At 51.6% G+C, this 12,979-nt stretch overlaps 1 protein-coding gene across 2 annotated transcripts; it reads left to right on the top strand.

Annotated features, from left to right (window-relative positions):
* Window positions 1-874: 874 nt before the first annotated feature.
* SARNP (SAP domain containing ribonucleoprotein) lies at window positions 875-11,125 on the top strand. 2 transcript variants are annotated; one of them, XM_064401149.1, is made up of 12 exons: window positions 875-951; window positions 1,921-2,020; window positions 2,094-2,140; window positions 4,655-4,722; window positions 4,837-4,888; window positions 5,534-5,607; window positions 6,807-6,835; window positions 7,069-7,094; window positions 7,551-7,619; window positions 8,408-8,488; window positions 10,002-10,064; window positions 10,751-11,125. In XM_064401149.1, the coding sequence occupies exons 1-11, from the start codon at window positions 916-918 to the stop codon at window positions 10,041-10,043; spliced, it is 624 nt and encodes a 207-aa protein (XP_064257219.1). In that variant the 5' UTR covers window positions 875-915; the 3' UTR covers window positions 10,044-10,064; window positions 10,751-11,125. The 2 variants fall into 2 exon arrangements, with proteins under 2 accessions (XP_064257219.1, XP_064257220.1); XM_064401150.1 differs by lacking the exon at window positions 7,551-7,619.
* Window positions 11,126-12,979: the final 1,854 nt, after the last annotated feature.

The following is a 12,979-nucleotide window of genomic DNA, read 5'->3' as shown; positions in this document are numbered from 1 at the left end:
CATCATGGCGGCCGCCACACCAATAATGGCGGCGCCCCACCCAAAAGGAATTATTTTAATAATTCCAATTATTTTTATTATTTTATTTTTCAATTATTTAAACTACTTATTTTAATTACTTTAAGCTATTTAAGTTATTTGAACTATTAATGAGGAGGATTGTGGCCTGCGGCAAGCGAGGTGAAATACACAACGCTACTAAATAAGATTATTAATAAATTAAGCTATAATCAATTTAATAGCGGAATAAACCCGCAGCCCTCGGGAGCAGCACCTGGAGAGGGGAAGGGAGTGGGAAACTCTGGAATGTTCTGGAAAATGACCCCAAAGTTCTGCTTTGCACCCCTGGGTGAAGGAGAATAATTAATGAGGGAATCCACAATAAAGAATCAATACAAAGTATTTAATGTACAATAACTTAATTAAATATCTAGAATACAAACAATTTTTACATATTAATTGTACAACAAACACTAAATCATAGCAAATAATGAATTTTGGTGAATATAACGACACTATAAGCAATAATCCCTTAATAAACAGACCTAGGAAATAATAAGTAGCTAATTCTACCTAGGAATATTAATAGCCTAATGAAGTGAGATAATTTTTAATAATTAATTACACCGAGTCCCTCAATGACCCCTCTCCGGTCCCGGCCCCACCTCCCGGAAGTCCGCGTTTCCCGCCCTCTCTTTCCATTGGCCGCCGCTCACCATCTCCGTATTCCTATTGGTTCATCTGCACGTCAGTTAACATCGCCCCGCCCCCAGCGCAAGACAGGCCAATCAGCGACTGGCGCTGCTGGCAGCGCCGACCAATGGCGAGCGACGCGTTTGGGCGGGGCGGCGGCGGACGCGCGGCGCTGATTGGCCGGCGCGGCGCGAGGGGCGGGGCCGGCGCGGGGGTGACAAGATGGCGGCGGAGCCGGTGGAGCTGCACAAGCTGAAGGTGCCGCTGGCAGCGGAGCGGGGCCGGGAGAGCGGCGGGGACAGCGCGGGGACAGCGGGGACAGCCCCGGGGGGACGGCGGGGACCGCGGCCGGGGCTGAGGGGGCGCGCGGGGCAGCGGCGGGAAACGGGCTGGGCTCTGAGGGGGATCTGAGGGGGTCTGAGGGGGCTCTGATGGTCTGAGGGGGCCCTGGGGGGCTCTGAGGGAGCCCTGAGGGGGATCTGGGGGGTCCTGAGGGGGATCTTAAGGGTCCCTGAGAGGACTCTGAGGGTCTGAGGGGGCCCTGGGAGGGGTCTGGGGGGATCTGAGGGGTCCTGAGAGGATCTGGGGGGTCCTGAGGGGGATCTGGGGGTTCTGAGGGGATTTGGGGGGTCCCTGAGGGGGATCTGGGGGGGGTCCTGTGGGGATTTGGGGAGTCCTGAGGGGGATCTAGGGATCCTGAGGGGGTCCCGGGGGTCCTGAGGGGATCTGGGGATCCCGGGGGTCCCAGGGGGATCTGGGGGTCCCGGGGGTCCTGAGGGGTCCCAGGGGGATCTGGGGGTCCTGAAGTGTATCTGGGGGTCCCGGGGGTCCCAGGGGGATCTGGGGGTGTCCCCGGGGGTCCTGAGGGGTATCTGGGGGTCCCAGGGGGATCTGGGGGTCCCGGGGGTCCCAGGGGTATCTGGGGGTGTCCCTGGGGGTCCTGAGGGGTATCTGGGAATCCTGAGGGGTCCCTGGGGGTCCCGGGGGTATCTGGGGGTGTCCCCGGGGGTCCCGGGGGTCCCAGGGGGATCTGGGGGTGTCCCCGGGGGTCCTGAGGGGTCCCCGTGGCCGTCCCCGGGGGTCCCAGGGGTATCTGGGGGTGTCCCTGGGGGTCCCAGGGGTATCTGGGGGTCCCGGGGGTCCCAGGGGTATCTGGGGGTGTCCCCGGGGGTCCCAGGGGTATCTGGGGGTGTCCCCGGGGGTCCTGAGGGGTCCCCGTGGCCGCAGCTGGCGGAGCTGAAGCAGGAGTGCCTGGCGCGGGGCCTGGAGGCCAAGGGCAACAAGCAGGACCTGATCCAGCGGCTGCAGGCCTACCTGGAGGAGCACGGTGGGTGCCCCCGCCCCGGGGCCGCCTCCCCCTCCCCAAATTCCCCTCTGACCCTGCCCTGCTTCCCCCCCAGCCGAGGAGGAGCCCAACGAGGAGGACGTGCTGGGAGAGGAGATCGAGGTGGGGCTTGGGGTCGTCCCGGGGGGTTTGGGGTGGGAACCAGGCAGCTTTGCAGAATTGTAATCGTTTTTTTTGTTTTCCCAGCTTTTTTTGGGGCTAAATCCGCTGGGTTTGGCGCCTGGGATGCTGCAGTGCCGGGAATTTGGGATGGGGGATGATGGATTTTGGGATCTCGGGGTTTGGGATTGTCCCGGTGTTCTGGGGGGTTTGGGGTGGGAACGAGGCAGCTTTCCAGAATTGTAATCGTTTTTTTGTTTTCCCAGCTTTTTTTGGGGCTAAACCCGCTGGGTTTGGCGCCTGGGATGCTGCGGATGGCGGGAATTTGGGATGGGGGATGCTGGATTTTGGGATCTCAGGGTTTGGGATCTCGGGGTTTGGGATTGTCCCGGTGTTCTGGGGGGGTTTGGGGTGGGAACGAGGCAGCTTTGCAGAATTTTAATCCTTTTCTCATTTTCCCAGATTTTTTTGGGGCTAAATCCACTGGGTTTGGTGCCTGGGACGCTGCGGATGGCGGGAATTTGGGATGGGGGATGCTGGATTTTGGGATCTTGGGGTTTGGGATCATCCCGGTGTTCCGGGGGGGTTTGAGGTGGGAACGAGGCAGCTTTGCAGAATTTTCATCGTTTTTTTGTTTTCCCAGCTTTTTTTGGGGCTAAATCCGCTGGGTTTGGCGCCTGGGACGCTGCGGATGGCGGGAATTTGGGATGGGGGATGCTGGATTTTGGGATCTCGGGGTTTGGGATCTCGGGGTTTGGGATTGTCCCGGTGTTCTGGGGGGTTTGGGGTGGGAACGAGGCAGCTTTCCAGAATTGTAATCGTTTTTTTGTTTTCCCAGCTTTTTTTGGGGCTAAACCCGCTGGGTTTGGTGCCTGGGACGCTGCGGATGGCGGGAATTTGGGATGGGGGATCCTGGATTTTGGGATCCTGGGGTTTGGGATCATCCCGGTGTTCCGGGAGGTTGGGGTGGGAACGAGGCAGCTTTCCAGAATTTTAATCATTTCTTTGTTTTCCCAGCTTTTTTTGGGGCTAAATCCGCTGGGTTTGGTGCGGATTGGAGAATTTGGAGAAATTTTGGGGGATTTGGAGAGATTTTGAGAGATTTGGGGAGGTTTTGGGGGATTTGGAGAGATTTTGTGGAAATGTGGAAATCTGGGATTTTTCCTTGGGAATGTTCACGGGCTGAGGTGGATTTTATGGATTTCCCATGGATTTCTTGTGGATTTTCCATGGATTTTGTGGATTTTCCTTGGATTTTATGGATCATCCATGGATTTTATGGATTTCCTATAGATTTTATGGATTTTTCGAGGATTTTATTAATTTGTTGTGGATCTTCCATGGATTTCTCTTGGGTTTTATGGGTTTCCATGGATTTTATGGAATTCCTATGGGTTTCCCACAGATTCTATGTGTTTCTCATTGATTTTGTAGATTTTTCATGGATTTTATTAATTTTCTGTGGGTTTTTTGTGGATTTTATAGGTTTTCTATGGATTTTCCAGGGGTTTTCTATGGCTGTATGGGTTTTGTTGGTTTTCCATGGGTTTTCCAGAGACATTATAGATTTCCCATAGATTCCCATGAATTTATGGATTTCCCATGGATTTCCCATGCATTTCCCACATTTCCCATGGATTTCCATGGATTTCCATGGATTTCCCATGGATTTCTCATGGATTTCCCATGGATTTCCCATGGATTTCCATGGATTTCCATGGATTTCCCATGGATTTCTCATGGATTTCCCATGGATTTCCCATGGATTTCCATGGATTTCCCATGGATTTCCCATGGATTTCCCTGGATTTTCCATGGATTTTCCATGGATTTCCCATGGATTTCCCATGGATTTCCATGGATTTCCCACATTTCCCATGGATTTCCCATGGATTTTCCATATTTTCTATGGATTTCCCATGGATTTCCCATGGATTTCCCTGGATTCCCCACATTTCCCATGGATTTCCCATGGATTTCCCATGGATTTTCCATATTTTCTATGGATTTCCCATGGATTTCCCATCGATTTCCCACATTTCCCATGGTTTCCCATGGATTTCCCATGGATTTTTCACATTTCCCATGGATTTCCCCGGATTTCCCATGGATTTCCCATGGATTTCCCATGGATTTCCCATGGATTTCCCATGGATTTCCCATGGTTTCCCATGGATTCCCATGGATTTCCCATGGATTTCCCACATTTCCCATGGATTTCCCATGGATTTCCCATGGATTTCCCTGGATTTCCATGGATTTCCCACATTTCCCATGGATTTCCCATGGATTTCCCACATTTCCCATGGATTTCCATGGATTTCCCATGGATTTCCCACATTTCCCATGGATTTCCCACATTTCCCATGGATTTCCCATGGATTTCCCATGAATTTCCCACATTTCCCATGGATTTCCCATGGATTTCCCATGGATTTCCCATGGATTTCCCTTGGATTTCCCATGGATTTCCCTTGGATTTCCCATGGATTTCCCCGGATTTCCCTGGATTTGCAGGAGGAGGAGCCCAAGGCCCCGGAGCCGCCGGCGAAGGTGGAGGAGGCGCCGCTGAAGCCGCCCGACGCGTGAGCAGAATTCCCAGGGAAATCTGGGAATGAGGGGCTGGGCGTCGGGGAATTTTGGGAGTGGGGGCAGATCCCCCCTGCAGCACCCCTGAGCTTCTCCCAAACTTTTTCCAGGATCCAGGAGAAGAAAGTGGTGAAAATCTCCTCGGAAATCTCCCAGATGGAGGTAAAATCCCCTGGAAAACCCCAATTTTTTAGTGGAAAATCCCAATTTCCCTTGAAAAATCCCAGTTTCTGTTGGAAAATCCCAATCTTTCACTAGAAATTTCCATTTTTCCTGAAAAGTCCCAATTTTCTTTCCCAAAAAATCCCAATTTTTATTGAAAAATTCCAATTTCTGTTGGAAAATCCCGATTTTTCACTAGAAATTTCCACTTTTTGCTGGAAATTCCCATTTGTTTTCCTGAAAAGTCCCAATTTTTTCCCGAAAAATCCCAATTTCTGTTGGAAAATCCCAATTTTTCACCAGAAATTTCCACCTTTTTTCTGAAAATTCCCATTTTTTTCCTGAAAAGTCCCAATTTTTTCCCAAAAAATCCCAATTTTTCACCAGAAATTTCCCTTTTTTTGCTGGAAATTCCCATTTTCCCATTTTTTTCCTGAAAAGTCCCAATTTTTTTCCCTGAAAAATCCCAATTTTTATTGAAAAATTCTCAATTTTTCACCAGAAATTTCCATTTTTTGCTGGAAATTCCCATTTTTTTTGCCAGAAATTTCTCCTTTTTCCCTGGAAACCCCCAATTCCCTGCTGTGCATTCCCAGTTTTCCCTGGCAATTCCCGGAATTCCCTCTTTCCTTTCCCACTTCCCAGAGGATGCAGAAGAGGGCCGAGAGGTTCAACGTCCCCGTCAGCCTGGAGAGCAAAAAGGCAGCGAGGGCAGCACGGTGAGCTGGAAATGTGGGAATGCTGGGGGAAATTCGGGAATTCTGGGGGGAATTTGGGAATTCTGGGGGGGAATTTGGGAATTTTGGGGGGAAATTTGGGAATTCTGGGGGGGAATTTGGGAATTCTGGGGGGAAATTTGGGAATTCTAAGAGAAATTTGGGAATTTTGGGGGAAATTTGGGAATTCTGGGGGGGAATTTGGGAATTCTGGGGGGAATTCTGGGGGGAAATTTGGGAATTTTAAGGGGAAATTTGGGAATTCTGGGGGGGAATTTGGGAATTCTGGGGGGGAATTTGGGAATTCTGGGGGGGAATTTGGGAATTCTGGGGGGGAATTTGGGAATTCTAAGAGAAATTTGGGAATTTTGGGGGAAATTTGGGAATTCTGGGGGGGAATTTGGGAATTCTGGGGGGAATTCTGGGGGGAAATTTGGGAATTTTAAGGGGAAATTTGGGAATTCTGGGGGGAATTTGGGAATTTTAGGGGGAAATTTGGGAATTCTGGGGGGGAATTTGGGAATTCTGGGGGGAATGTGGGAATTCTGGGGGGGAATTTGGGAATTCTGGGGGGAATGTGGGAATTCTGGGGGGGAATTTGGGAATTTTGGGGGGAAATTTGGGAATTCTGGGGGGATTTGGGGGAGATTTGGGAATTCTGGGGGGGAATTTAAGGGAGATTTGGGAATTCTGGGGGGAAATTTGGGAATTTTAGGAGAAATTCGGGAATTTTGGGGGAAATTTGGGAATTCTGGGGGGGAATTTGGGAATTCTGGGGGGGAATTTGGGAATTCTGGGGGGATTTGGGAATTCTGGGGGGAAGTTGGGAATTCTGGGGGGAAGTTGGGAATTCCAGGGAGAAATTTGGGAATTCAGGGTGGGATCCCTACCTGGGGCTGGGCTGGAATTCCCAGAGGATTCCAAATTCCTGGGATCAGGGAATTCTGGGAAAAGGGAATTTGTGGGGATTTTGCCGGATTTTGTGGGAATTTGAGAGGTTCTGTGGGATTTACTTGGGAATTTTGGAGGATTTTTTGGGAATTTTGGGGGATTTTGGGAAAGAATTCCTGCCTGGGCTGGAATTCCCAGAGAATTGTTCATTTGTGGGATCGGGGAACTCTGGGGGAAAAGGGAATTTGTGGGAATTCCAGCCCTAATTCCCAAAATTCCCAATATAATTCCTGTTTCTTTCATTCCCACAGGTTTGGCTTGGCCACAATTCCCACAAAAGGTGAGGAGAGGGAATTCCTGGAATGGGAATTTTGGGAATTCCGTGGGGTCGCAAATTCCCCTTTTCCGTCATTTCTGGGAGCGGGAAATTCGGGATTTTGTGGGAAAAGGCCCCAAATGATCCCAGGTTTCCCTGGGATTTCTCATCCTGAAAACTCCAGGCTTGGGATTTTCCTGGAATTCCTGGGAATTCCCAGTTCTGGGCTGAAATCTGGGAATTTTCTCCTTTTCCAGGGCTCTCAGCAGACTCCAAACCCACGGTGAGGAAATCTGGGATCGAGGATTCCCAGGGAATTTTGGGAATTAGGGTGGGAATTCGGATGGAATTTTGGGGAATTTGAGTGGAGTTTGGGGAATTCCAATGGGAATTTGGTTGGAATTTTGGGAATTTTGGTGAAATTTTGGGGGATTCCCCTGGAATTTTGGGAATTTGGGTGGAATTTTGGGGAATTCAGTTGGAATGGGTGGGAATTAAGGTGGAATTTTGGGATCCCAGCTGGAATTTTGGGATCCCAGCTGGAATTTTGGGATCAGGAGGGGGAATTTTGGGATCCCAGCTGGAAATTCAGGTTTGAATTCCCCAAAAACCCCCAGAGTTTTCCTGGGATCAGCCCCTCTGGAAAAGCCCTGAGCTGAGGAATTTTGGGAATTTTTATTCCGGAATTTCCCCCTTTGGAAGTCCCGAGGGTCCCAAATCCCAAATTTCCTTTTCCCAGATAAACCTGGAAAAGCTCAAGGAAAGGGCTCAGAGGTTCGGCCTCAACGTCTCCTCCCTCTCCAAGAAGGTGAGATTTGGGAATTTTGGGAATTCCAGGAATTTTGGGAATTCTGGGAATGCCAGGGCACCCTCCCCACACCAGGATTATCCCAAAATTCCAAATTTTTCCAGCTCTGCTGGCTTCATCCTTCCCTGGGTTGGGTTTTTTGGGAATTTTTGGGTTTTGGGAATTGGGTTGTTGGGAATTTTGGGGTTTTTTGGGGGGGATTGGGGTTTTTGGGAATTGTGGTTTTGGGAATTTTGGGGTTTTTGGGAATTTTGGTTTTTCAGGAATTGGGGTTTTTGGGGATTGGGGTTTTGGGAATTTGGGGGTTTTCTGGAATTGGGTTTTTGGGAATTTTGGTTTTTCTGGGATTGGGGTTTTTGGGGATTAAGGTTTTGGGAATTTGGGGTTTTCAGGAATTTTGGTTTTTGGGGATTGGGGTTTTGGGAATTTTGGGGTTTTTTTGGAATTTTATTTTTTCTGGGATTGGGTTTTTTGGGGATTGGGGTTTTGGGAATTTTGGGGTTTTTGGGAATTTTGGTTTTTGGGGATTGGGGTTTTGGGAATTTTGGGGTTTTTTTGGAATTTTATTTTTTCAGGGATTGGGGTTTTTGGGGATTAAGGTTTTGGGAGTTTGGGGTTTTTCAGGATTGGGGTTTTTGGGGATTGGGTTTTTTTGGGAATTGGCTCACCCAGGGATAACAGGAATGTTTCCCTGCCCTGGAATGGGATGGGGAGGGATCCCAGGGATCCATTCCTGATCCCAACCCTGATCCCAACCCTGACCCCATTCCCGTCGTTCCCAACCCCAGAGCGAGGAGGACGAGAAGCTGAAGAAGAGGAAGGAAAGGTTTGGGATCGTCACCGGGGCCGGGGCCACCGAGGACTCCGAGGTGGGGCCGGAATTCCGGGATTTGGGGTGGGAATTCCGGGATTTGGGGTGGGAATTCCGGGATTTGGGGCCAGAATTCCGGGATTTGGGGTGGGAATTCTGGGATTTGGGGCCAGAATTCTGGGATTTGGGGTGGGAATTCCGGGATTTGGGGCCGGAATTCCGGGATTTGGGGCCAGAATTCTGGGATTTGGGGCCAGAATTCTGGGATTTGGGGCCGGAATTCCGGGATTTGGGGCCAGAATTCCTGGATTTGGGGTGGGAATTCTGGGATTTGGGGCCAGAATTCCGGGATTTGGGGTGGGAATTCTGGGCTTTGGGGCCAGAATTCCGGGATTTGGGGTGGGAATTCCCAGGATTTGGGGCCAGAATTCCGGGATTTTGGGTGGGAATTCTGGGATTTGGGGTGGGAATTCTGGGATTTGGGGCCGGAATTCCTGGATTTGGGGTGGGAATTCTGGGATTTGGGGTGGGAATTCCCAGGATTTGGGGTGGGAATTCTGGGATTTGGGGCCAGAATTCTGGGATTTGGGGTGGGAATTCCGGGATTTGGGGCCGGAATTCCGGGATTTGGGGCCAGAATTCTGGGATTTGGGGCCAGAATTCTGGGATTTGGGGTGGGAATTCCAGGATTTGGGGCCAGAATTCCAGGATTTTGGGGGTGGGAATTCTGGGATTTGGGGCCAGAATTCCGGGATTTAGGGGTGGGAATTCTGGGATTTGGGGCCAGAATTCCGGGATTTGGGGCCAGAATTCCAGGATTTGGGGCCAGAATTCCGGGATTTGGGGCCAGAATTCCAGGATTTTGGGACAGAATTCTGGGATTTGGGGCCAGAATTCTCTGGATTTGGGGTGGGAATTCCTGGATTTGGGGCCAGAATTCTCTGGATTTGGGGCCAGAATTCTGGGCTTTGGGGCCAGAATTCCCAGGAATTCCTGGGCTCATCCCAAAACCACTTCCCAATTCGCAGCCCTTGAGAGATCCAGGGATGTGGGGAGGTTTTCCCGGGATTTGGGGGTGTTTTTCCATGGATTTGGGGAAATTTTCTATGGATTTAGGAAGTTTTTCCATGGATTTTGGGACATTTCCCAGAGATTTTGGTACTCTTCTCACATGGATTTGCGGTTGCTTTTTCCAGGGATTTTGGGGCCATTTTTCCATGGATTTGGGGGCTGTTTTTTCAGGGATTTTGGGCCAATTTCTCAGGAATTCTGGGCCATTTTTCCAGGAATTCCAGGACTCTTTTCCCAAGGATTTGGGGGCTGTTTTTCCAGGGATTTCAGGGCTACTTTTCCAGGAATTTTGGGGTCTTTTCCCCAGGAATTCGGGCTTTGGAATTCCCTGTGTTTTGGGCCACTTTTCCTCAGGAAAACCCCCCCAAATCCCGGGATTTTCCTGCCCTTTGGCATCAGGAATTTCCCCATTCCCACCCCCCTCCCTCTCCCTCTTTTTCCCGGGATTCTCCCCATGGATTTCTGGAATTTTCCCTCTTTTTGGCCCTTCCCAAATCCAGGCAAAGAAGCGGAAAAGGGCAGAAAGGTTCGGGATCGTCTGAGCAGCTCCGGCCTCCCCTCAGGTCAGGCTCCCCTTTTCCCTCATTCCCAATTTCCCATGGAATTCCCAGCCCCACCCAGGGAATTCCCCTTTTCCCTCATTCCCAAGTTTCCATGGAATTCCCAGCTCCCACCCAGGGAATTTTCCTTGGAGGATTTTGCTCCTCAGTTTTTGAATTTTTCCCCCAAAAAATCAAAGGGAAAAGGAGGAGCTGGGTTTGGGACGGAGGGAATTCCCAAATCCTGGGCACAATTCCCAAAATGTCGGGGTTTTCCATGGATTTGGGGTGGTTTTCCATGGATTTGGGGTGGTTTTCCATGGATTTGGGGTGGTTTTTCAAGAATTTGGGGTTATTTTTCCAGCAATTTTTGAGCTCTTTTCCCAGGATTTTTAGGGTTCTTTTCCCAGGAATTTGGGGTTGTTTTTCCAGGGATTTTGGGGATGTTTTCCCGGAGATTTGGGGTTATTTTCCCAGGGATTTGTGGCCATTTTCCCAGGAATTTGTGGCCTGTTTTCCCAGGGATTTGGGGTTGTTTTTCCCAGGAATTTGGGGCTGTTTTTCCGGGAATTTGGGGTTAATTTTCCAGGGATTTTGGGGGGATTCATGGAGCAGCTCCCATGGGAATCACAGCATCCCAATCCCATGGGATTTTTAGGATTTTCCCGTGGAATCCCAGCAGGAATTCCAGGGATTTCTTGGATTTCCAGGTGGGCCTTGCCTGAACCCTTCCCCTGTTGAAGACTTGAGCTCCCAGGATTTGGAATTTCGGGAATCTCCTCCCGGAGCCTTGGGAGCAGCGGGGCCGGGGCCATTCCCGGAATTCCGGGGCCATTCCCAGCCCAAGAGATTCTATTTTTTTGGGAATTCTCCCTTTCCACCCTCGGAAACCTCGGAGACTCCGGGAGGTTCCCGGGATGTTCCTTCCCTTCCCAAAAATCCTCAGTTTTTCCCAGTTTTTTCCCGGTTTTTCCCGGGTTTTGTATTCCCAGTTTTTTCTATTTTCCCGGTTTTTCCCTTGGAAGGGTCGGGCTCTGCCCCTCATCCCACATTTCCCAATAAAAATCTTCCCTTTTCCAAGGAAATCCCATTTTATTCCAGGGGTTTGTATGCCGGGCTGGCACTGTGGGAATTCCCTCCTTTCCTGGGGCTATTCCTGAGATTTTCCAGGAATTCCTGGTGTTAAATCCAGGTTTTCCCGAGGCTTCCCAAGAATTCCTGGGGTTTTCCAGCTGTTCCTGAGATTATCCAGGAATTCCCCGCTGTTTCCCAGGAATTCCCGAGGTTTTCCAGGAACTGGTGTCCCCTCTCTGTCCCTTCATTGTCCCCTCCCTGTCCCCTCCCTGTCCCCTCCCTGTCCCCTCCCTGTCCCCTCTCTGTCCCCTCTCTGTCCCCTCCCTGTCCCCGCTGTCCCCCCTCTGTCCCCCCTCTGTCCCCTCCCTGTCCCCTCTCTGTCCCCTCTCTGTCCCCTCGCTGTCCCCTCTCTGTCCCCGCTGTCCCCTCCCTGTCCCCTCTCTGTCCCCCCTCTGTCCCCGCTGTCCCCCCGCTGTCCCCGCTGTCCCCTCCGGGCCAGCTCTCCCCCGGTGGCCCCGGGCCAGGCGGGTGGAGCGCGGCCAAGCCCCGCGGCCGCGTTCCCGGCGTTAATTGCGTTAATTGCGTTCATTAGCGCCGCGGCCGCTGCCGCCCGGGGCCGCTCCGGGAGCCGCTGTCGCCGTGGGTGGCCCCGGATGTCCCCGGGCCTCATTTGTGTCACCGGCACCCCGGGGATGCGAACTAGGTCAGGGGGAGCGGGGCCGGGAACGGGAACGGGAATGGGAATGGGAATGGGAATGGGAATGGGAATGGGGGAAAAGGGAATGGGGGAATGGGAACGGGAATGGGAATGGGAATGGGAATGGGAATGGGAATGGGAATGGGGGAAAGGGAATGGGGAAAGGGAATGGGGAATGGGAATGGGAATGGGAATGGGAATGGGAATGGGGGAAAAGGGAATGGGAAAAAGGGAACGGGAATGGGGAAAGGGGAATGGGAATGGGAATGGGGGAAAGGGAATGGGGAAAGGGAATGGGGAATGGGAATGGGAATGGGAATGGGAATGGGGGAAAAGGGAATGGGAAAAAGGGAACGGGAATGGGGAAAGGGGAATGGGAATGGGAATGGGGGAAAAGGGAATGGGGGAAAGGGAATGGGAATGGGAACGGGAATGGGGAAGGGGAACGGGAATGGGGAAGGGGAACGGGAATGGGGAAGGGGAACGGGAATGGGGAAAGGGGAATGGGGGAAAGGGAATGGGAAAAAGGGAACGGGAATGGGAACGGGAATGGGGAAAGGGGAATGGGAAAAGGGAAAGGGAACAGGGGAATAGGAACGGGGGAATGAGAAATGGGAAGAGGGGAAAGCGGAATGGGAAAAGGGGAATGGGGAATTGGAATGGGGAAAGGGGAATAGGAATGGGGGAAAGGGAAAAGGGGAATGGGAATGGGGGAAACAGGAAAGGGAATGGGGAGAGGGAATAGGGAATGGGAAAAGGGAAATGGGGAAAGGGAATAGGGAAAAGAAAACAGGCACAGGAAAAGGAATGGGAGCAGGAATGGGAAAAGGGGAAAGGGAGCAGGGGAAGGGAAATGGGAACAGAGAAAGTGGAATGGAAACAGCAAAAGGGAATGGTAAAAGGGGAATGGGAACAGGGCAGGCAACAGGGAACAGGAACGGGGGAACGGAACAAAGGCGAGCGCTCGTTCAAGTCCCTGAGCAGAGAAATGAAAACCAAAACCCCCCCGGTGCCCCCTCGGGCTCGGCCTGGGCTCCCTCCACACCAGAGGGGACAGGACAGGGACAGTGACAGGGACAGTGGCCACTCTGGGGACAGGGGCAGTGGTCACTCTGGTCACTCAGAGGTGACCGCAGCTGCATGGGAGGGGCTGGGGAGGCCTCGGGGG

The sequence above is a fragment of the Passer domesticus genome, chromosome 31 (assembly GCF_036417665.1).
Source record: "Passer domesticus isolate bPasDom1 chromosome 31, bPasDom1.hap1, whole genome shotgun sequence".
NCBI lineage: Eukaryota > Metazoa > Chordata > Aves > Passeriformes > Passeridae > Passer > Passer domesticus.
Note: the sequence above shows the minus strand (reverse complement) of the source record. Positions and strands in the feature narration are given on the sequence as shown.